Source organism: Cololabis saira, chromosome 16 (genome assembly GCF_033807715.1).
Source record: "Cololabis saira isolate AMF1-May2022 chromosome 16, fColSai1.1, whole genome shotgun sequence".
NCBI lineage: Eukaryota > Metazoa > Chordata > Actinopteri > Beloniformes > Belonidae > Cololabis > Cololabis saira.
Genome location: NC_084602.1, coordinates 12,483,334 through 12,508,387, shown reverse-complemented (window position 1 = coordinate 12,508,387; position 25,054 = coordinate 12,483,334). Strand labels below are relative to the sequence as shown.

General features: G+C 39.8%; 1 protein-coding gene across 2 annotated transcripts in view; it reads left to right on the top strand.

Moving 5' to 3' along the window:
• The window catches only part of stxbp6 (syntaxin binding protein 6 (amisyn)), a 70,543-nt gene extending 51,348 nt beyond the window's left edge, over positions 1-19,195 (top strand). The window contains exons 3-7 of one of the 2 annotated variants that reach the window (XM_061742886.1): positions 5,719-5,849; positions 6,041-6,206; positions 9,826-9,924; positions 15,664-15,821; positions 17,387-19,195. In XM_061742886.1, the coding sequence (XP_061598870.1) occupies positions 5,719-5,849; positions 6,041-6,206; positions 9,826-9,924; positions 15,664-15,821; positions 17,387-17,410 (578 nt within the window). In that variant the 3' untranslated portion in view covers positions 17,411-19,195. The remainder of the gene's footprint in view (positions 1-5,718; positions 5,850-6,040; positions 6,207-9,825; positions 9,925-15,663; positions 15,822-17,386) is intronic. The other variant, XM_061742887.1, reaches the window with a different exon arrangement.
• Positions 19,196-25,054: the final 5,859 nt, after the last annotated feature.

The window sequence follows — 25,054 nt, the reverse complement described above, 5'->3', positions numbered from 1 at the left end:
TTTGTGCTCCATTGTTTACAGATGGGTTGGTGGATTCTTCTGTAATATGAGCTTCCAAGCTAAAGCAAGGATATCGATACCCCATATCATTATCACCAAAAGAAGAAAACATTGCAATGAATAGTAGTGTATTACTGCATGTAATGCCAATATATATGCTGCTCTTTCAGTTGTTCCAGGATACTTAATTTTTTTAAAAATCTATTTAATAAATCAATGTTGGTGGAAGAGATTTAATTAGGCCCGAGCACTGAAAGTACGAAGGCCCTATTGTATCTGTAGGAATTGTTTTCCTTGTTTTTTTCCTTCCGACGAAATAAGGGCCTTTTTGCCCCCCTAAACGTGCCCTAAAAGTCACCAAATTTTGCACGCAAACCAGGCCTGGCGAAAAATTTGATATTTAACCGCGAATGAGATGTGTACCTGCGGTACTCTACTGCCCTTAGTTTTCAGCAACTCGTGCTTTTTATTATTTTGCTATCTTTTCTCATAATTTTATTTCATTTTATTTGTTATTTACTGTCTAATTATGTCTTGCCGCTTTTAATGTTGACGTAAAGCACTTTGAATTACCTTGTGTTGAATTGTGCTATATAAATAAACTTGCCTTGCCTTTAATGGTTTGCATTAATGGGCGTGGCCTAATGGCTCAACAGCGCCCCCTAGAAAACTTTGTGCCTCAAGCCCCACAATACGGTTTGACGTACATGCACGAAAATCGGTACACACCTGTATCATGTTGCAACTTAAAGAAAAGTCTCTTGGCGCCATGGCCAAAAACGAACAAGAAGTCGGCCATTTTGAATTAAACGTGTAATTTTGGCGCAATTTATGCCATTTTCACGTGTCATACTTTAACGAACTCCTCCTAGCAGGATCCTCCATTCGACATAAAACTCGCTCAGGAGACACAAAAGACGTTAACGATGAAAATGTATCAAAATCGTAAGTTTTCGTGAAATGGCGTGGCCGTGGCGCCTGTCAAACTTCAACGTTAAACAGGAAGTGATACTAGTAGCTGATTGGTCGATATTTGATAGATCCTATTTTCTGCCATAACTTTTGAATGGTTTGACATAGAGAGTCGTGGGTGGTGTCATCGGACTCTGTTGAATCCTTGACCTTCATTGGCCTGAATTAGCCCAGCCCCTTCTTCTGATTGGTTGATAGTTGATAGTTCCTATTTTCTGCTATAACTTTTCAATGGTTTGACATAAAGAGTCATGGGTGGTGTCATCGGACTTAGTTTTGAATCCTTGACCTTTATTGGTGAAAATTGTACTCCTGAGGGCCCGTTCATCACTGCTTGCAGCTTTAATTTCATTTGTTTTTTGTCTAAATAGGCTATTAGAGTCGGGGGGAAATTTTAGCTATAAACAAGGAAGACATGAGCGCTGCACACCTGTTGGTTTATTTTTTTTTAGCAAGTCACGTGTTCACTACAGTTTTCAACCATCATATTCCACATAATGTAGTTTTATCAATGTCATGCAGAATGTATATAATTGGATCAGTTGTATTTCATTTTTAAGTGTTTATTTTCCCCCCTTTCTTGCTATTTCAGTAAAACCATGCTCTTTTCACCTTCAATGATTGTGTTAATATGCAAGGGAGCTAAACAGACAAGGGTGTTAACGGCTAGACATGAAATTAATTTGAGGGCCTCAAAGGTGTCTCGTGGCTTGATTAAGACCTTTTTGTTGATTTAGTTTCCATGGCCTTGAGAGGTGCGTCTCTCTCTCTGATTTATTTCAGGGTCTATTAAAAAAAAAAAAAGGTCTGTAGTCTGTTTGTGATTGTTTTTAAAGCACTCCTAGAAAGCCTGTGATCTGACCATGTGTACAACAAGAATGCATCAGTCAAAGCTGCTCAAGCTTAAGTACTTCATATTTTTTTATAATCCTGGTTCTTTTTACATCGTAGCTCATGAGCATTAGTATGCTGTATGCTGCAAATTTACAACCCTCGTTTTAAATCACATCACTGTTTGATGCAATATGCTATAAATCAACTGTTTGTGTACTTTCTGTATATTATATTCACTTTGTGTGAATGTCTTGCTTTAAACCATGGTAAGTTTTGTGATTTTTAAAAAGTGGGCAGAGTTAAGAGGTCCTATCTGTACCACAAGTGAAAACAACTGGCAGTACTTACTATATATCTTAGAAAAAGGTCTCTTGATAACATCCACTTTCAGGAACATTTTAAAGGTTGTTGTGTTGGATGCACCACTGAGAACTAGGCATGCATTGTTTCTGTCTACAGCAAGTGATTTATCATGGCTGAGTCAAAATCTGAACGTAGTGTTTCCAGCCACATTTCTGTAAGCTCAGTTAAGCGGTTAGAGAGCCAAGCTGTAACATTTGTGCACACAGGCAGAAAGAATAGCAAATGTTGAGTTGATGCCAAAATATCTCTCTACATTTTGTTGTAATTCTAGTAGGTTTTGCCCTATCATGTCGCAAGGATCCCTGTCCTACAGAAGAAATTTCTTTTGTGTGTATGCATGTGCAGGTACCCTACATATCAGGGTTGTTTCATATCCTGTGAAATACATAAATGATAAAATGTACTTAAATAATGCAACCCATTTCGATTCAGCTTGGGGCTGTTTGTCCCGTATCCTGTAACTATGTGTCATTTTACTGGCATTAGCCTCTGACAGCATGTACCGGCCTGTCAACAGTGATTTGTGGTGTGATTGGTCACTCTTCAGATGAGGAAAGCCTGTCCGTCAGTAATGGGTGGAAGAAATATTTCGCCTATCGATGGCAGGTCTGCCATAAGTGATTTGTAATTTTGTCACTTAAACGTGTTGGTCTGCAAAAATCTATCCTGTACAGTAGTAGTCGACTATTGAAACGATTAGTTTACTAATCCGTTTATGAACCTAATAATCATCTAATGGATCTCATTTAGCTCTCGGCTTTTACATTTTGCATGAGGTAGTTTAGATGCTAATTTAAAATGGAAAGATAAGAAACAATTCATTCAAAACTACAACTTTTAATGAACTTTGCTGCTAGTCGGTGCAGTGATGCATCAGCCAACACATTAACCTGGAGCAGTACTCTATTGCGCATGTACAACTCACAGCAGAAATGGGAATGGAGGATTATTAGCAGAGGATGGAACAAGTGGAGATGTCTCACTCTCATGAAATTAGTTTTGCTGACAAAAGTTGACAATTAAATATGTTGGCCACTATTTATATTATTGATTTTTGTCAACAACTTGTTTAATTCACCCCTACTGTACAGGGCTGTAGAAACAAATGGATGCATCTTCACAGAGGAGCCGTTCTCAGTATTTTTTTATGAAAGTCCCAAAGTGTTTGCTTTAAACTGATTTAGTATGTCTTTGCTGAGTTATAAGTTAAAAGTAAGTTCATTAGTTATTTCAAAGTTTAAGTTGGAATTTTAAAAAGTAGGCATGTTATAAGTAATAAGATGTGTATCCATTATTGTTATTGCCCAATGAACTGTTGTCAGATTATTGTATCCCTAGTCGTTAGCAAAGTATTTAAAACGTCATTTGAATTAATTAAAGCTGAAATTAGTTCAATTGATCAAACTGGCCCAAAAAAATGGTTAAGGTTCAACAAGAAATCAGATTTTTGGTTCTGGAAACAGAAGATCAACAGATCCTATATAAAATCTTTGCAGAAGTGTATGTGAGTGGCTTTTTACTTGTAAAATGTACACTTATGCAAAGTCATTGTAGAGGAATCTGAACAAGTAATTAATCTGACTAATACAAACGGATCAGATTAACTGATAAAATAATAGTCTCTGTTTCACTCAGAGTCCACCACTTTTTTTCTTGGAAAAACAAACAAAATTGTAGCCACTAGCTAGCGGACAATGAGAACACGTTCATTAAATGTGATAACAGTGTTCTGGGTTAAAAATTGCATAAGACACAAACACAAAATACAGGAACTTGCCTCTTTTAACCGGAAATTGAAGAAAATTATCATCTGTTTTGGACATTTTCGTTAAAGAGTTAAATCTGTTTGTCACCAATCACTAACTTAGTCTTGTAGAACCATTAGACAATTACTAATTGATCAGTCTAAACTGACATTCTTTTTCTATCTAAATAAATACATCCATAATTTATTGGTCTCCAGTTAAATTGATGCTGCACTTGTGAGTTTATGTCCTCCTGCCATTAGTCTAGTGGTTATGAGAGGAGTAAAATCAAAGCTCTGTTCTGTAGCAACCAGTCCAACTTGAACTGAAATCCTTCATGTAGGAAATTGGTTGACCTTATTTTCTACATTTCTGTCCTCCAGCACACTTGGTTCATTACACCCAGCTGTCATCCTCTTTAGGAAATCCTCTGCTTTCTAGAGCTCCTATTAGGCGTCGCTGCGACCCGAGACGGTTCTGATCACTCGTTCCATCCGTCTGTCAAGGCTGTGCAAGTCTGTCTGAATGAAAACATCTTTTCTGGAAACAGATGAGGAAGACGTGTCTATTTGCTCACGTTATCTGTCTATTCCACCCTGAACCAAAGGCCAGCACCTCACGTATTAACTGCAGCTGTCAAAATGGATACACAAAACTTAACCAAACATCCCTCGATTGATGTGAGTTTGTATAGTGAATGTATCACCTGGGGTAACATTCATCCCTACCTCTGTTTTTAAAATACTTTTTAAAAGGTGTGGTGAAATTAAACTATGCCTGAACAAAAGGGAAAACTGAACAGCTGACTGGGTATTGAGGATTTTTGAAGGGGAACAGCAGGAAAAGTGACCTGATTGCGCCCCTCTCTGAGATGACACAATGGCAAAATAAAAAAACACTTGAGGATACTGTCTCAGGAAAGGACAAAAGGTCCCACTATCTAGTGACAGAAACATCCTGAGATCCCAGGCACACTGGAGCTGGGAGCCGAGTTTGGTTATAGGAATACTCTTATTTTCAAATGGAGATAATATTGTCGCGGTATAAATTGTTGAAGAAATTTCCAAAGTCAACTTGAACCCTTTGAGGTGTCGCGTTGTGTAGCCTGGCAACAGCTGATCTGGGAATATCAAAAGTAGTGTCAGCTGCCAAAATAACCCAGCTGCACTCTTCTTGGTCGATAAGATAGATGGAGACTTAAGTAGCTGTTCATATCAGTTGGATGATGAGCCTTTTCAGTGTAATAAACAATGGCTTTACAGTTTCTCTTCTCTGCTCTTTATTTTGTTTCTTTTATACTTCTTAAACAGCTCTCCCTCAGATCTTTTGGAATGTGAGGTGTCACTCCAGGCAGTAGTGGGGTCTCTGGAGAGCTCAGTCATGTAAATGATTCTCGCTCTGGCATAGCGCCTCCTCATCACGGATACTGGGTACCAGAAGAGCCAGTTGAAACCACTTAAAGCACAGAATCCAAACTGATATAGGAACATTTTCCGATGATGAAGATAACATTAGGAAAAGTTGGAAAGTCAGTCTGACTATTACTACATTCTGAGTAGACAGAAGATGAAAAGTGAGAGGTTTTTACCATTACCTTTGATATTTTCTACCCTGCACTTTTTATTCCTGGTTGTGTTTTTGCATGATACAAATGTGATGCACACATATTCACAGGTTTTTTTTGTTTTGTTTTTTTAAAGCAGGGGGGTTTCTATTGTCTTATATTGTCAGTACATCACTCTGAATTTTGTATTGCATCAGGTTCATCTAGTGTCTTTCCTTCTCTTTGTCTCTTTTTCCATAGTGACGAATAAGAAACCGTCCCACGTATCCATCACAAAGGTGAAGCAGTTTCAAGGATCTTCTGCTTTTGTGAAAAGGTCACAGTGGACAATTGACCAGCTACGACAGGTCAACGGAATAGACGCCAACAAAGTATGTTATTTCTATTTCTTATTTCTCCATCAATTTTTGCTGGTTTTTAAAATGTTTTAATAGCCAGGAGCAACTTTAGTGTTAAAGTGTTCTCCCCATTTCAACATTGCTTTCTCAGATATTTCTCACGTCTCTTTTTCACTCCTTCTTCCTCTAATACACATCCTCCCCTCTGACTGGTTCTCTCGAAGGACTGTCCAGAGTTTGACCTGACGTTTGATACCGCTCTGGACCAGTGGGTTGCTAGTTCAGCCGGGGAGAAGTGCACCTTCATCCAGATTCTTCACCACACCTGCCAGCGCTACAGTTCAGCAAGGAAACCAGAGTTTGTCAACTGTCAGTCCAAACTGCTTGGCGGTGAGGCATTTATGAATTTGGAGTGGTTCTGCTGTTCCAGACTCACCACTGTTACTGCGTGCTGTAAGCCAGTCTGAATCCAACAATGTACGACGACAGCCAACACCTGGTGTGCATGAAAATGTATGCTTATTTGGAGTACACAGCATCTGTTGTGTGCTCTGATGAAGGGGTGTAAGAGAGGGTATCCAAGAAAATTCACAGCAAACTGGCTTTACAGCACATAGGTATACTCAATATGACACTAAATCGTAACTTTGCCTAATTTTCTTGAAAACTAATTCATTTATTGGTGTGTCTGATCTTGGAAACTCATTATTTTCCCGACTTCCACCCCTCAAATTAACATAAAACTGCAGTTTTATGAGAAACTTGATACTAAATCAGTGAGGCTGTGGGATTTAAATCTGATGTCTGAAACATTGTGTTAATTTCATGCCCACCTAATAAGAAATAGCTACTATTCAACAGTCGGTGGCACGTTCTGGTGTAAAAAGTTTTAGGCCTTTGAAATGTAATGTTTTTTCTGCAGGAACAGGGTGATGATACCTGTGAGGATGCAGCATCCTGTGTTTCTTCAGCAGATATTGATCTGTTTACTCCTCTCCCTCGTTTCTGAACATCAAGTCTGTTGTATTATATGTTGAATAGTTTATGGAAACACAAATCACACTGGTCAACTCCAAGCTGTCCATCTGCCCAACATCTGCAGGAATCGATTACTGCCAAACATTTAATGACTTAAGGTCATTATATAGCACATGTAAAAACAACAAAGTTGACCAAAGGGCTTTACAATCAAACGAAAATCCCAATTCAAAACCAGGAAGAGACAATAAAATCAAAATAGCTGTATAGTCCAATAATGTCTGTTGTACTCATAATTGAAAGCCAAAGGTAAGAAATGTTTTTGATAGCGACTTGAACATATCTAAGGTCTGACAGATAAGAGGATGCCGATCCTTTTTTAAAACTTTAAAAGTCAAAAGTAAATTCTTAAAATCAGTTTGGAACTGGATGGCAGTCAACAAAGGGGGTAGAGGCTGGAGTTATATGATCAGGCTTCTTCCTGGTGCCAGTTAAAAGTGGAGCTGCTGCGTTCTGAACCAGCTGCAGACGTCGCAAAGAAGATTGATCTAAACCAACATACGGCGCGGTACGGTGGTCTAAACGTGACGCAACAGGAAGATAGGGCTTCACCTTATCAATGCCTTAATCCTACCAGGACATTAATCTCTCTTAGTCTTAACAGTTCTCCACAATGCTATAAAATCAAGAATCATTCCCCTCATAATGTATTATGAGCCGACTGTATTTATTTAATATATTTAATCTGCAGCTTAGAGGCGTTCTGGAACACATAATGCATTGCAGAGTGGTGACTGTTACTTTACAAGTTTCTTGTATCTATTTTTCCTCTCGGTGTGTGTGGGAATCAACTATCTATTCATTCATGACAAATCTTCCATATCTTCAACCTTCTGTTACCTTGTCTTGACCTTCCTCCTACACTGACAACCATGTCCATTTTTAACATTCTTTAGCTGACCTTGGTGCGTTTTATACTCTTTGTATGCACACGTGGGAAGGTAGCTGTGTCCCAAAGTGTGCTGAACCCAAGGCTTTTTGGAGTAGGATGGACGTTGGAGGGAAAATGTTCCACATCAACCACCTGCCTCTTCATGTATTTAAGAAAAGAAGTCATGTTTGGCCTGAAACATACTTTTAATGGCATTAAATCGAAGGGACTTTTCCATTTTTTTTTTTTGCACTCTGCTGACATAAAAGCTTGTGATATGCAGGAGTCTATCAGTTAGTAATGTGTCCTATTTGAATTAGACACCTGTGTGTTAGACCACTGGCTTGGTGCAAGGTTTTCTCAAAGTCTAAAACGAATCTGATGAATGGTCACTAATCTGTCAGGAAGCGGCGAGAGAAGCTGTTCACCATCGATGAACAATATGGTGACAGGAGGAACGAGAAGGATGCCAGCCTGATGTCAGCTCTGTCCACTCCAGTTTAAGTCTCACACCAGTGCAAAACAAAAATCATGACGCTGCTCAGGTGTGGGACCACAACTGTGGGAGACTGTGTCTTCAAAAACACCTGAGATCGCAGGCCCGTGAATACACACCTGATTACTGTTCATTAACCCGCTTTTAACATTTTGAAGAAGCAAAATAAGAAGCATAAACGTCACCCCCCATTTTGCGCTGACGCTGAAGTATGTAACGCGACTCTTCTTACCATCTCCTTGGCAATCATGAATAATAAGAACACATCTTCCTCCTGCCTTTCAAACATGTCCTCCTCCTCCGTCATCATCTCGTAATCTGTCATTGTCCCCCTGCTGTGGCTGGTTAATTGTTTCTTTTATGGTGCATGTGTAGGGTTGCATGGTTGGAAGCGACTTTGGGCTTGTTTTTGTGAAGCTTTCTTTAAAATACCAAAAGTTCTGGGGTTTTTAATAGAGTTGTGTAGTAGAGTTGTGCGTTGTTTCAGGCATGAACATATCTGCCGCCTCTCATTATCTCTGCAGAATTCTTACGAGCGCCATCAAACCGACATAACGACATTCAAAATGTAACCAAACTGTAGGAACTCTGAGATACTGACATGTGAAAGTGTGTGAGAAATTACACGTCCCACATCACCCTGATGCATGTTGAATCTTGCAGTAATGTTTAAAACTCCACCAGTGTTTTCAGCATTCATATGACTCTCGCTTATTTTTCTTGCGTGATCTGGCACCCCAAAACATGAGCTGCATGTAAGTGCGGCAGTGGGAGGGGCATGTGAGGACTTCCAGGAGTTCTGCACTTGAATTTCTGGTCAAGTATGAAATGTCCTAGCCAGAAGGAACTTAGTTCCTGTTCTCTCCAGACAACAAGAACAAATGTCTCTGTTCTCGTGGAGTATGCACCAACCTTAAAAGAAACAGTAGGTTCCACGTCTTAATCAAGTAGTGACGTCTGTTCAAGTTTATGTCAGACCAAACATGTTTGTGCTCGTACATTAAGTTGAAATATCATGCTAAAAAATACAGAGTGGTGCATAGAGGAAGGCTTTTTGGTTTTGACTTGACAAGTCACATAATTAGCCAAAAGTAAAACGAATTTGCTTATAATCTCGTTATCCTCACGGACTTGGCCTGCTGCCCACACTGTCAGGTCCTGTTATAATCTGTTCCCACCTGATCTGTTCTTTCTCTCCTATGGGCTTGTATATGGTGCAAATCTAAACGCGAGTTGTCTCCACCTGGCTTCGACTAAATCCTGTGTGAATTTTCCTCCGTGAGGAGGCTTGTTAAGCCTTTTCTCACAGGGTCTTAAGTGCAACCTTATCTTCAGTGCAACATTCAAATGTTTTCAATTAACACTTCACATGCAAGTTAACAAGAAGTAACAATGTTTACAGTATCCATTGTTTGATCAGTTTTACCTAACTAAGAAGACGGTTCACTACCCTTAAACTTGCATGATATCCATAACAAATGAACATCCTGAGTGCTTTAATCATAGTTGGATAATAAACTGAAATCTCTCAACTAATTAAAAAAGAAAGTATTATGTGTAAAACATCAGAGCTAAATACGACTTTTGATATTCTCTCACCACAGAAGACCAAGCTGTAGATTCAGTCTTTATCCGTTGCAAGGTCTTTATGAACAGAATGAAGAAAGAATTTGTTTCACATCATGGTCATCTGCTGAGACAAGGTAAGCACCAAAACAGAAACGACTTGCAGGTTATCGTTTAACAGCAAATACAGTAAATAAAGGATATTGAGGTATACTCCTCTTTCTGTCTGAAAAGTGGTAATTTCATCCAAATAGTGACGCCTCGCTGATAGGTATTTTATGTTTACATGCAAAGTTTGATGATTTCCGCTCAACATCCCAGGCTCTCACGCTTACACTGTGTGCAGAGTCGCAGACAGACTGTTCAGAGATAAATAACATATTTGTGTCCAAGGTCAGTGCAATGAGGAGATGCTTCTTCACTAATCATGTCTTCAGTATTCTGTACTGCTGCCTGGCATGTTGCAAGTTAATACGTAAGCCTCGTCCAGACTACAATGATGGAAATTATTGGTTTTTAATACATTGTGTGATGATGACGGTAATCTGATGATTACAGGCACAGAGAGGAGGCTGTTCATGAATACTTACTTCGCTGCTTTTCTGGCACAGCTCGATGATACGTCTAGGACATAGTGTACCATGTTTATCCCCAACAGTTTTTCAGTATTTGTAAAGCCTTTGAAGCATGAATATTGGTGAATAAAGGCCACCTAAGTGGTTAATCAGGGATTGAACACGTGATTTCAGCTACATGTATATGCAGGATGAAAATATATATATGTGTCATAAAAATAAATACAATACTGGATCAGACTGGAGGGAGGAATGAGGATAATACCCTACAGATTACTGAATTGCTCTTTGTACTGCTGGATCAAATGTTTCACATTTCACAGGGTGGAATTGAGTTCAGTGACTCGTGCAAGTTGAATATTTGAATGTTGGTAGTGGCGGGGAGGAAGAAGAGGCGCACGGAAGGATGTTTGACAGACACATGGTGTATTTGATGATAAAGGAGTTTTGTGGGAGAAAAAAAACATGGGCCAAATAAACAAAAAATGCCAAACTGTTCTTGATCAAATGCAGAATCAGGCGTGACTTCTAACGGAGACGGAATGGGACTGTAATGGGAAAAACCGCAGGATGAATATGGAGAAAAATGACTGGAAAATTGAAGCAGCAAGATAACGGGAGTGAAAAAAAAAAGTGTGTGTGTGTGTCAGGAGCCAGGGGGAGGTGGCCTTTCTGGTGAACCTCTGCTATAGATTCATTATTCTGCAACTAGTAATGCCAGGATTTACATTAATTAAACTGCAGCAGGGTTTATCTCCCAGCTGTAGAGCATAGCTGCGCCTATATGCTCCTGTCCTGTCTAGTAGCTCTATTGGGAGTCACTTTTTTTCTTCATTTCATAACGTGAAGTATCAGTGTGTTGCCTTTGTGAGCGTTGTGTGTAGTGGGATCTAAATTGTGTAATTATTTGATTTTGTGCAAATTCTATTGAGCCCGTGGAAATTTGCTAAGTCACAGGTGCATCTCTGAGCTGATTGCAGCTTCAGGGTGCCGGATAGCTCCAGCAGCCCAACCTTGCACCACTTTCCTGTCTGCTTACTATCAGTAAAGGCCACGAGTGTCACGGTGGCCTTTATTGATAGTAACCACAGAAACTCTCCAGGCTCCTCATCTTATCTCAACCCTCTTTGAACCATGCTGTATTTGCTTCTCTTTGGAAGTGGGAAGTTGTACTTTTTGCTTTGCTATAAGACATAATACTCACCAATAGTTATAGCTCACTTAAAGTGATCAAATAAGTATTTTCAGCCTAAAATATCAGTTTGATTACGTTGAGGAAGTGTTGTCTTGCTCATGCAGTCTCTCATCCAGACTACAGGGAAAAACCAGCCAGCATAACTTTGCTTCCTCCGTCTCTCGTGGGAACTACATAGTTTTTAACAACGTCGCCGTCACACATCAACAGTTAGTTATTAATGTTTAAAGCTGTTGAATGATGGATAAAAGAGAAATGATGGAAGAAGGCAGGAAGAGAAAATGAGGAAGTGAAAGAGCAGGAGAGGAAACGAGTGAGTCTCATTGTTGGACAAATGACCTCGGTAACGTTGGACGAAGACGGTCTGAGCTAAAAAATCACAAAAGCTGCTGCGAGTTGCTTTAATAAAGGGATTGGCTCATAATGCCCTACCGGTACTTTGGATTTTGAAATCCTAACAAGATTTGAATATGATTTAGCATTCCTTCAGTATTTCACACCCAAAAATTGTAACTTTTGGTTTTCCATTCGTCGTACAACATATCATCAATAACAACAGCACTTCCCCTTTACAAATAAAAATACGTTTGTAAACGATGGTGGAAAAATGACCTCCATTACAGTTCTTAACGTGTGCAGACGAGAGAAATGTTGGTATTTGCGAATAAAATGACCATTCAGGTGTTTTTCTCTCACTCTGGTATCAGGTATGCAAGCTCTCAGAATAGTTCATGCAGCTTTAGTCTTCATTGTAATATTTGTTGAAGCTGTCTGACAGACTTCACTTAGTGACGTTTTTGACAGATTTCGTTTTAAATGGAAAAACAGCAGCTTTGTGCTTTTTAGTCATGCCACATGGGGAAATAGTTGGAACCTGTCGGGGTTCTGATTAGCAGAATCACTTGAGAGTGAAATGAACCATTATAAGGCACGCTCTCCTTTAAGACTCCCACACTTGTAGCCTGCAGCATCATCCCAGCGCAGTGCTGGCTCCATCATGACGCTGGCAGGATGGAAACATTTGAAAACACCACAGCGTGTATTGTTGCATGTTTTTATTTTATTTTTTTGTGAGTAGGCGTGTTTTTTTTTTTTGAAGTTAACCATCCAATTTCATAAATCCGATAAAGCGTGATGGTTAATGTGATTTGGCTGTCAGCATGATGTTCCTGCGAAAAATGTCAGATGATTATTCACCCTGTAGTCTGCCGCATGGCATCGACAGCAGAAGTGCGAGTAGGGAGGGGGTCCCACTTCCTCGGTGTGTTTGTCTTTGCTCATGGCTTCTATTTTTCTCGAATATCTTGCTGCCAGAAAATAACTTGCCTTCTTGCTCAGTCTCCATTGTTGTGAGTAATCTCAGAGTATAATAACAAAATTCCTTGTACATTGTTTAGAAGGGCATGACATGGATTCAGTAGATTCAGCGGTGGGAGTCGAGAAAAACATTGGCTAAAGCTCAATCTTACGACGTTTTTGTTGAAGTATAACATCCTTTTCTTAACAGGAAACGTTTAGAGCCTCTAAGCTCCATCACATGTTGCTGTTCTCTCTGATAAGTTAATTCTGATCAGCTTCCTCTTCAAGTTGGAACAAAGTTGGTTTGAATCGGAGCAATGGCACCACCTAACATACTTTACTCCTACACATTTCATTCAGCCTGGGATGCCTCATCCCTCTTCCACAGCATCTCCACCCTGATTTGCTTCATCCCCCCTCCACAGCATCTCCACCCTAGATCGCTCTAATTAAATTCCCCAGAGTATCCACTGGAGGAAGCCCACGTTAAGGCCCCCACTGATTTCTGAGAATTGAGAGAAAAAAAGCACAAAAGAAAGGAAAATGTTGAGCAGACAAACAAATTGAGCTGTTTTGTGTGTGTGCGTGTGTAAAAGTAAGATGTGTAGTGGAGTGTGTGGGTTCCACTGATGGGATGATGGGAGTATTACTCCCTAGGCCTTCCCTGAGGAGCAGGAGATTAGGAAAAATCTGTCTGAAGTTAAAAAGGTCTGGAACTTCCTATTGAAGAATCAAAGCCTCAGAGAAAGTGTATTTTCACAAACGTGTTTTTAAGAATGTAAACTGGCTCACATTGGCTCTACACAATAACAACACATATTTTCCCTCCAGCTCTTTTCCCTCCTAGGTCCAGATGTTTTTTTTTTGTTCTTTCAGTGTGATTCATTTATTGTGATCTGTCCAAATTTGACAGGGATGGACTCTTTGTGCATGCATTTTTTATTATTTTATTTTAATGTGTGAGTAGGGCTGGGGATTGATTCAAATGTCAAGAATCGATTCGATTCCGATTCTTAAGATTCAGAATCGATAATCAAGATTTGATTCGATTCGATTCCGATATTGATTTGGGTTAGTGTTATTTAACAGTTTTTTCAGCTGTTGCATGAATGATATGACTGTAGTTATGCAAAATATTACTACTAGTATTATATTGGGATTCAACAGCAAGTATTGGCAGCTAATGATGCTGTAAGGACCAATCAGCTCCCAGAATGCTGATAGAACTGCTTTCAGAAACATCATGTGGGTCAGAATTACCAAACAGATCCAGGGAGGAAACAGAGACGGATGAAATCGGTTTTATTTTTTCCCACATTCCGTTTTTATTTGTTCCATTTTCGGTCTATTTTGGTTTTTAATTTTTGAGCATTTGGTTTTTAGCATTTTTTGCAAATGTAACCCCAAGACAGTATATAAAGTAATGAAATATAGACAATTTATGCAATTATAACCTAACAATTTTATGTTTTCATACCTTTAAACATATTTAAAGGCAAAAACATGGCACCAGTTATTCTCGTGTCCAACAAAACATTCCTTTTTTGGGGATAAACAAAAAAATAACCAAAATTTGTAATGTAATGATGAAAAAAACGAAATATATAAATAAATAACCCCCCCCCCCCCCCAAAAAAAAAAAAAAAAAAAAAAGATCTTTAGATATATGAATCGATTTTTAGGAATTAATATGAGAATCGATTTAGAATTGGGAAATCTATTTTTTCAACACAGGCCTATGTGTGAGTATGAACATCTCTATGTACGCACCATCTGTGTGTCTTCAGATAAATGACTGGGTCTTATCAAGTTAACTTCTTTGGAAGGACTATCGTCTGCTTTCCTGCCGTCGTATAATCCAGTACAGCCGAACCGTCCCAATTACCTGTCACTCAGCTTACCTGCTCTAATGCCAGGGGACGACATGCATTCTCTGTGTGCAATTTCCTGTGGGAAATGACAGAATTAGGCTTGTCGGGTCACATTACACCCTCTTTCTCTTTGTTACATCTCATCAGAGTCACTAAATGTATACGGCTGGGAGTCTTCTCAGTATGAGTTAGGGACGGCATTAAAACGATGCATATGTTTCCCTAAACTGGCATGATGCTGTCTCTAGGCGCACGTCGATAAAATGACAGAAGATCCCCCACTTGAATAGTGCAATGAATCGCAGACAAAGTGAAAGTAGCAGGAAGATTGCTCCTTCTAGTCTGGCTTTTGGGCAGCAAATCTAACAGCTTCTCCCAACGTCTGGTAGATTAATGGCTTGTCAGAGGAAACTTCCACAGGGCTGCCACTGCTATCTCAAAAGATGTGTTCTCTGTCTTCTATCCTACAGCGGGTCTTCAGGGTTAACCACGCTTTATCACTCTGTAGTTTAGAAAAAGAGTAATCAAAGAGCTGGCTCCACAAGTTTAAAATTGAGGACAGGCACCGCTGACTGTCTCAATCAATGGGGAACTTTCTAAAAGGATGCATCAATCCTTGTTCTAATTGTGCTGTTGTTGTTGTAACGTTCTTGTTAGGAAAGGTTAATTTCACTTGATCTTTCCTTGAAGTAAATCAGCTTTGAAGAAAAGTCATTATCCACCTTTCCCAATGACACCCACTACAAGCCAAGTCTCATCTTCCACCGTGAGCACTAATGGTCCAGAGCGTCTGTCATGACTGCAAGTCTCTTAGCATCAGGGTTGTTTTTCCAGAGGAATCACAATTTCTCTTCTCTGTTCTGTGTTTTTTACCTCCCTTCTTTGCCTCCCCCTGCTCTGCCCGACTCGCTGCTTCACTTTCATCTTTATCTGCAGGTAACAGTATCCTGCACTCGGCTGCAGACAGCGTGACGAGTGCCGTACAAAAGGCCAGCCAGGCCCTGAATGAGCGCGGTGAGAGATTAGGTCGGGCTGAGGAGAGGACTGCAGACATGATGAACAGCGCTGAACAGTTTGCTGTCACTGCGCAGAAGGTGAGGCATTCTGCAAACAAGTGACACAGTACTGCCTAACCTGTAGGTGGGATTAGTGCATCTGTTCTAATAGATTACACTGAACTTCCAGCTGCAAATATTCACTGTGCTGTCAAATGTTTTGAAAAAAGCTGAGGACATTTGGAGGAATTGCAAATTGTAAGCATTGATGCTCTCTGCACCTGCAGTGGGAAGATAATATATTTTTTTTTTCCCCCATTTATTCTCTCTTTTGTGGCTTTTATTTGATCCTCAATCCTACATCAGTCTTATCTCTTGTTTGTTAGACGAAGTAATTGCATGCAGCTTAATTAAACTAATGGTATGATAAAAGACGACTTTAATTGTAAAGTTGTCCACTACCTGAAATGAAGTGACTGTTTGCTATTGTGTGTAATTCCTCAGAAATAAGTGAAAGATATTTGAAAAGCCTTTAAATGACCCTCTTGCGCTCACAGATAAACTTCCCGACTGTGATGAATTACAAAACTGATACGCAGAGATAAGTGTCTAGGCCTCTGTGGTTTCAAGACGAAAATGACTGCATAACCCCCACGAAGAATCATTCATTTTTCAGATTTTTTCATTTCACTTGATACCTTAATCTTTTTTTTAAGTGTTTATTTTATTACTCATCATCCCTAGGGTGCTGGCAGCAGTTGGCACCCTAACAGAGGGTTAGGACATCGTTCCTGACTCTAGATTGAAGATGTTGTAACAGGATGTGTGGTGAAAGCGTCGAGTTTTACTACTTTTCTACTCATCCACAAGTGTTAGAGAAGTTATAGATCACAGACGTGGTCTGAATGTACAATTTCAACATGCAGGATCATTGTTTATGAAACATTGGGTGTGTCCTGATGCCTGGGTGATTATTGTGCACTACAGTCACATCTGCATGAATTGTGACATTTTTATTGGGAATTCAGTTACATATTTCTCTTAGCAGCTTTAACTGATTACGATCACACTAGTCCTGTAATGTGCCCATATAACCCCAGCACAGTTTATAAGCCCTGGATATTTACTTTCTGCAGCAAATGTTGCACAAAGCATCTGCAGCACATTCAGAGGCTCACATGGATATTTTTCTACCCCTCCATCCCTGCTCATTTCAGCACCTCACTGTGACAGCAGGTATTTTGACTGCATTGCTCAGTTTTAATCAAAACCTCTAATTTCTCCGCGCTGCTCCACTGCCCCCACTCGATGGCTTCGTAGAATTCAGATCTCCCAGCTCCACAGCGACGTGCTCTGTACTCGGTAGTCTCTGTGTCGTTTTCTCACATCCCTGCACCCTGTGGTTTTGTGTTGGATCGGTGGTTCGTCACCTCCTTAATGAGTCTCCCATAAAGCCCATTAGAGCCACTGTTAACGACAGACGAAGTTTGAAAAGAGCGGCTCCCTTCATCTTTGTGAGAGAACTTTGATGATATTTCCTCATTCTGTTGTACATTTTGATACAATCCACTGCTTTTAGTTTATTTGCATTTTACTGATAGGGAAATGTAACGATGCTGTCACAAGAACTCACTGTATTAACCCTGTCCCCAATTTTCCTACAGCTCGCCCAGAAGCACAAGTGTTAGACCACTGCCAAAACCAACTGAGCTGGGGGGGGGAGTCGATCGCCGGCTGCTGCACAGGAGGAAGATTCCTGATTTTGTTATTATTGCTTTTATTTTTTAATACAATTAATATTTGTTTAGAACATTCACATTTATATCTTTTTCTGTTATTCTACTGCATCTCGTTTGTACTGACGGTGCCGCATCGTGCACAGGGGAGGAAGAGACAAAAACGATGCTCCTTCAGCTTGTCAGCAAAATGTATAATGCTTCTGTTTGCTCAAAAGGTACAAGTCAGAGCCTCGACTGTACCCCTCAGTGCACTTATTCTTTTCCTTCACCCAGATTTCAATGTAGGCGTGCATGAGCTAACTCCAAATGATCACAGATGACTCCCAGACGAAGAACAGCTTGTTCCTGATTGTTAAGTGTTATTTATTATCCCTTTAGTGATCATGCAGGCTGTTTTATGAGGGGAAACGTCTTCTTGGGGGTTTCACTTCAGATTGAGGGACACATAAACGTATAAATAGGTGGTATGTGGATAAATCTAGGCTGTTCCAACAAAAATATTTTGGGAATAATTTTTGGAGGGATGGGTTTCAAGTGAACAACATAACATCTGTGGAGTAGCTCTACTCCTCGCTGTCAGTCCATTCCAAAGTAGACAGTTGCAAAGTGTCAGATTTCCTTGACTCTTGGATTTTGAGCTGATGAAATCTGCCGTTCAGTCCTCAATCTCAAAATGGACCTATACGGCTTTAGTAAAAGTTTTCCACGAACAGCAGATGAGACCGAGCGCGACGCTTTGGGGGCAGTTCTGGAGGATTTACTCATGCTTAAATACTGTAGTTTTGTGTCCTTTCAGAGGAGTTTACCACTGACTGCAACTTACCGGTAGTTCACAGGTGCCAACATTGTGGGATGTGTACTTCAAAAATAGTAATAAAAGAGTAATATTTAATAAATACATTAATTGCACACTGTATTATTTTATGTTACAGAGGGGCAGTCCTGTAAACCAGCTTCAGCGTTGTAAAAAAAGTAAACTTGTCCTATTATCTAAATGTCTTAACAGCTTAAACCCTGATAATGGGATGTTCTGAAGTTACTCCTGGCTGTTGTTCAACTGAAACGTCCACTCGTCACACCTTGTGCTTCTCGTATGATTTGAGCTGGTCGTTGTGATGATGTGTGCGCTGACCAAGGACAAAATGTCTCTAATAGCAGCAGCAGCAGCAGCAGCAGCAGCAGCTTGTGATTTATATTTATATTTTTCTCCACACTGACTGTAGCTTTGGCTTCCTCACTCGGAAAACACCACCCTCACTCTTGAGATGTATTAGATTCTTTTTGTATTTTGAATTTTCTAAGTCACGATATTACAATGCACTGATAAACTTTATCGCGCAGAGCACTGTTGAGTTCATAATAAAACGTTCCAGTTGCCTAACTTTGTGTGCTTTTATTTCCCTCTAACAAACTCAATGTTTGTTTCAGTCAAAAAAAAAATTGTTATTAGGATAACTTCATTTTTATTGCCAGCTTTAATAGTTCCGTCAAAGAATGGATTCCAAAATGGTAAATTAATTTTATTTTTCCTTGTTATTGCATAACTGTATTGAACTAACGTTGATGTTCCCTTCTCATAAACAAGGTGCCGATAGCTTTAAGTGTCTCAAGGGTCATTAAATCACGTTCTGTCTGGTATGCTCAGTTTCATTTCATGCTTTAACAGTGCTCTTATCACTCTGGTTTTAACTCTGTAACACTGTAAGATGTGAAATAAAGTCCAGTCAACAATCACTGCGAGATGCTTTCGTTTCCTTTTCGTGAAAATCTTTCCTCAGTCTGCAAATCAGTGTCATCTTGTCTTTCATAGTGCATCTGCTCAGAGTGAAACTGCCTCGGGGGATCAATGAAGACCAAGAATGAAAAACCCCTTTTGTAATATCACTGAGGGAATTTACACTGCGCAGATAGATCAGTAGCTGCTGTTGTGATGACAATGATTTAAAATAGTTGAATGTCTTTATTCTTGTCATTGTTTTCTTATTTCACTGGTTTTAAATGACTAGTGAAGACTGCCCTCTTGTGGCGTACGCTGGTTTGAAGGGACAGTCTGTGGTGCAAATACAAGATCATGGATTATGCAATGATTTTCCTTATGTGAGATTTATTTTTATTTTATGTTAGGATTTCATGAAATTGTTGAAGCTCAAAACTGTCTGGGCTCTCTCTTCAAAGTAATCTCATTTTGATTAAGAGCAGAGGTGGACAGAGTACTCGACCCCAGTACTTGAGTAAGAGTACAAATACTACTGGTCAAAATTTACTCCGTCACAAGTAAAAGTAGCTCAGTCAAAATATTACTCGAGTAAGAGTAGAAAAGTACTTGCTTTTAAAGGTACTTAAGTATCCAAAAGTAAATGCTTTTAAATTTACTTCAAGTAAAAGTAAGAGTAAGAGTAAATTTCTTATTTTCCACATCAGTAAATTACTATATTTTTTCTAAATTAATTTAAGGATCTTTTAACTCTTGTTTCTGAGAATTAACTCTTTGAAACCAGCTGCACTGATGTGCTGCTTTTAGAACCACAATGTTATATAAAACCTGCAGAAACACCAAAAACAAATCAAATGAATGGGATCATAAGAGGACAGCAGATGATGCAGAGTTTATTAACAATCATGAACTGAAACCAAATGAACCTGCACCATCCAACTAAGTCTGGATCCCCCTCAAAGACCACTGCTTTACAAAAAACTACATCTCTGATTTCAATAACTCAATGTTTGTTGCGGCTCTGTCTTAACAAACGCAGGCTACTTTGGCGGTATCGTTTTGAGGAGGCTTGACGTATTTCCGCTTTCCGTACATCCCAGTGGAGAGCGTGCACTGTGATAGGTCTCCTCCTTTGACATAAACAGCTTGTGTCCAATAGGATTTTAGGGAAGAAGAAAAAAGAGCAGACCTGAAAGTAACGAGTACTTTTCAGCCTTCCTAGAAATTTACTCGAGTAAAAGTAAAAATATTTGTCTTGGTAATGTATTCAAGTAAGAGTAATAAGTACCAAAGAAATCTAATACTCAAGTAAAGTACAAATCCTCTGGATATGTACTTAAGTACAGTACTCAAGTAAATTTACTCCGTTACTGTCCACCACTGATTAAGAGCCAATGGTAGACAAAAATTTAGATTAGAAGTTAAATAACAATACACATGGCATTGTTGGAGAGGAGACGGTGGAAAAGTGACACCTTAACGTGACTCCCCCTTGAACTGGCTCTTCCAATGAAATTAATTAGCAATACACATACCAGTTGTTGAGAGAAGACAATGGGAATAAACAGATGTTTAACTTTGGGGGTCTCACCTGTGGAGGAAGCAAGATGGAAGTAACAAGTCCCGTGGAATCCACCAATGAGATTAATTTGCAAAGGACACCCCCCTTTTCTGTATAAAATAGATTGGATCGATGACCACAGGGTGCATTTCTCTCCTACCCACCGTGGTCTGAGAGAAGTGTACCTCCGGCCGGAAAACCTTGTACCTAACCTGACACATTAAAAGTTGTATTAACCTGTGATTCTATTCCACTAGTTTTATTTAGGTTCACCAGACAAACGAACATGAATCTTTCACTTATTTTAATGTTACAACTCTTTCAAATACTACGTATTGAAAGTTCTATGAAACTTTGAATGTTTGTTTTTGATAAAAATGACTTGGTTAAAAACAATTTAGGTTTTTAACTCGATAATTGGAATTTAACACAACAAATATTGTAATTCTGTGACACCCCGTCTTTGCGAAAACGAATTTCTGATACACATTTTCTAACGTTATCAAAGAATTGGAGCCACAGACTGATCCAAAGTTTTTTCTGTTTTCTTGACTGAGGTAGTAAAACTGCTTGGCCACCACTGAGAATCACATCACAGTTAACTAAGCAGAAATGAATCTTATCTAAACGTCTATAGCTCCCCTCTGCCTTTTATCGTGTTGTCCTCTCCCATTTAATGCTTCAGATCAATCTGAGCAACACCAGAGCAGTTTTACAGTATCGGCCTCTAACAGAGCTGAAATACATGTACATGATCTACAGCTTCCACCGACAGGGGGGGAAGTAAGCACCTCATTAAAGCTCCTGCACAGACTCCACCACCATAACTCACTCTGCTGGCCACTTCGTTTTTACCTCCCTCTAAAAACCTGACCCCAATTGTTCAGCTCCCCCTTTCATTTCTCTCTGAGGCCCATACCGATTCCGGGGTTCAAGGTTCAGGTTCATTTTAACCTGGTTCATCAGAGCTGTAGCATAGTTTAATAAAATACTGTGTTGTATTGTATAATTGCAAAGTGAAATGCTCTTCCCACCACTAGGGGCTGCACAAGTCAATAAAAAAAGAGCATCAACTGTCCAGTTGCAGCTTCCAGATGAGCAGCGTCATGAAGTTGTTCCTCAGTGTAATTTCAGCTCGCATTGATCACATGTAGGATCGAATGTGCAAATTACAGGCTGAGAACTGTTCAATATCAGTAATTGCAACAGATAATGACGGCAGAGGAAGTGGGCAGTAAAACCCATCAAACATCTGACCAACCTGCAGATGCATGTAACCATGCACCAGTGAGGATCTGGTAGCAGGCCTCTTATTACTATTGGCAGTATTTTAAAAATCCAAAATAAAAGAAATCCCTAATATACAGCTTTTATTGAATATATTTTAACCAGGAAACATTTGCTTTTATTAGATTCAAACGTCGTGGACGAATCAGTATTTATTTCTTTAGCACTTCTCATGCATTTATGCTTTAGTGACTGAAATCATAATCCAAAAAGTTAAAGAAAAAAACTGAACAATCCTCCTTGTCCCCAGCACAACCCAATAAAAAGTACAGTTCCTGAAACAATGGCCTGAAGAACTGAGTAGGATAGGATTTCATTAAACTTGCAGATTTAGTAGTTTTGCTCAAAACTTGGCAAGAAGGTCATGGTGCAGGAAAAAGCTACTGCCCCAAAACTACCATAAAAACATCCAGATTGCAGTTTACAGCTTATTTAGGAGCAAAGATTTAGTGTTTTGAGATGTGTTGTGTGGCCTGATGAGATTAGAATCTGACTGTTTGGTCATAATGTCCAGTATGAGGTCATATATTTTGGAAAATTAGGGAATGCTTGCCGGCATCAGAACACCACCCCAACTGTGAATTATGGAAGTGTCAGCATCACCTTGTGGGGTTGCTTTGCCACCGGTTGGACAGTTTGACCTGAATGCAGTTCACATGCTGGCAGTGTTGGCTTTGCCGTCTGCGTGTGGATTGGAGGAACTGTGTTTGAACCTGCCTGGTGCTACCTCCTGAGTGGCACCCTCTTTTTACACATTTTAATATGCAGTGTCAACATTACCAGCCGTAACACCCTGGACAAACATTTCTCTGGAGTCATCTTAAAAAAAAAAGACTGGAAAGCTTGTTCTGTGTCACCTTGAGAGGTGCATTGGCATTCCTGTCAGCGAGCGAGTGTTAGGCTCAGCAGCTCCCTGACCAAGTGGCAGGCCCAACAGCCTCAGGGCAACCCCTTTTTAATCTGCCAACATCCCCAAAGCTTCACGGCAGTAATTACAGTTTACACTGAGAGGTTAGAAGTACCACTGGACTGGGACTGTGTGGTTATTTCTCATTTTTGCCTACAAGCCTCCTTTTTTCAGTAGCGGTATTAGTCAGGATTTGATTTTACCTCAAAGCTGAAGTCTGATAACTGCAGTAGGACATTGCCTTTATCCCAGAGGTGTTCTGGGAAGTTGGATCCGGAAAAACGAGTTTTACAATCTGTGAGCACTGAAAGAAAATGCTCCAAAACTGAAATACATCAGGTCAAATACTGCAGCCGATTAGACTGAGAAGGGTTTTAATGCCATTTTCAAATAAGACAGACTCTAAAAGCTAATTCACATGTAGCATGCCATGAAGATGTCTGTTAATCTCCAGCAATGAACATCCCAGAACATTCTCCCCAGATCTGATGATTTAATGATCAGATACTGAAAAGAAAAAAAAACTAAAACATCCTAAACACTACAGGCCTCCGTTAGGATGCTAAATGTTGAAATTTATTACGCAGTAATTTGAAAAACTCACAAGTATGACATGTTTGGTGTCTTTGTAAAAAAAAAAAAAGAGAGAGAGCAAAGTGGAAATATCTGGCCTTAATGCACAGCCTAATCTCGAGTCAAATGGAAGCTATCTGTCCAAAACAAGTGCCTTGGTCAATACTGGGTCGGTAGTCCCAAACACTACGGCAAACCTGGAATAGAACTGCTGAAAAAGACAAAAGCAGGGTGTTACAATGATCCAGCCAAAATTCTGACTTATGTAAATCTGACTGAAATGTTGTGATGGAACAATAATGAGCTCTGCGTGAGTAAATACGAGCAACTTTAGTGAAGCTGCAAAAAAGACTGGGCCACAATAACGTCACAACTTTAACCAGGAAATTATTCCTTTAACTTATTGCTGCTGAAAAGAGTTTATTAGAGCTATTGAATCATGAGGTCTGTTTAGTTTCTCTCACACCGGTTATATGTTATATGTATTTTGGCAAAGTTAATACAGAGTTATTGGTCTGATGGATTTTAAATAAACAGAGACCGGGCAAGCACCGGAAATGTTTCCATCAATCTTAGTGTGGATGTTGAGATGTTCTGTCACGTTAAAGTCTTGAACTCACTCTATCGCATTCCATCGACTTATTTGGAGCAGTTAGTGGTAGGAACGCCTAATGAGGAATCCTTCTTTTGAAACGAGACATTCATTGCTTTATAATTAATCACTATTCACCAGAAGGTCTGAAGAAAAAGCTGGGAGTTCAAACAGACACTCGGTATTCAGTCAGACACCAATTGTGCAAGTTCTCCCACTTAAAAAGATGAGAGAGGCCTGTAATTTTCATCATAGTTAAACTTCAACTATGAGAGACAGAATGGGGAAATAATCCAGGAAATCACATTGTAGGATTTTTACTGAATTAATTGGTAAATTCCTCAGTAAAATAAGTATTTGGTCACCTACAAACAAGCAAGATTTCTGCTCCACGCAGGATCTCCCGTGGTGTAAAAATGATCACCAGAATGGTGGGTAAAGACCCCAGAACCACACGGGGACCTAGTGAATGACCTGCAGAGAGCTGGGACCAAAGTAACAACGGAACCATCAGTAACACACTACGCCGCTAGGGACTCAAATCCTGCAGTGCCAGACGTTCCCCCATCCCCCTGCTTAAACCAGTACATGTCCAGGCCCGTTTGAAGTTTGCTAGAGAGCATTTGGATGATGCAGAAGAGGATTGGGAGAATGTTATATGGTCAGATGAAACCAAAATAGAACTTTTTGGTGGAAACACAACTTGTGGTGTTTGGAGGAGAAAGAAAGCTGAGTTGCATCCAAAGAACACCACACCTACTGTGAAGCATGGGGGTGGAAACATCATGCCTTGGGGATATTTTTCTGCAAAGGAACCAAGACGATTGATCCATGTAAGGGAAAGAATGAATGGGGCCATGTATGGTGAGATTTTGAGTGAAAACCTCCTTCCATCAGCAAGGGCATTGAAGATGAAACGTGGCTGGGTCTTTCAGCAGGACAATGATCCCAAACAAACC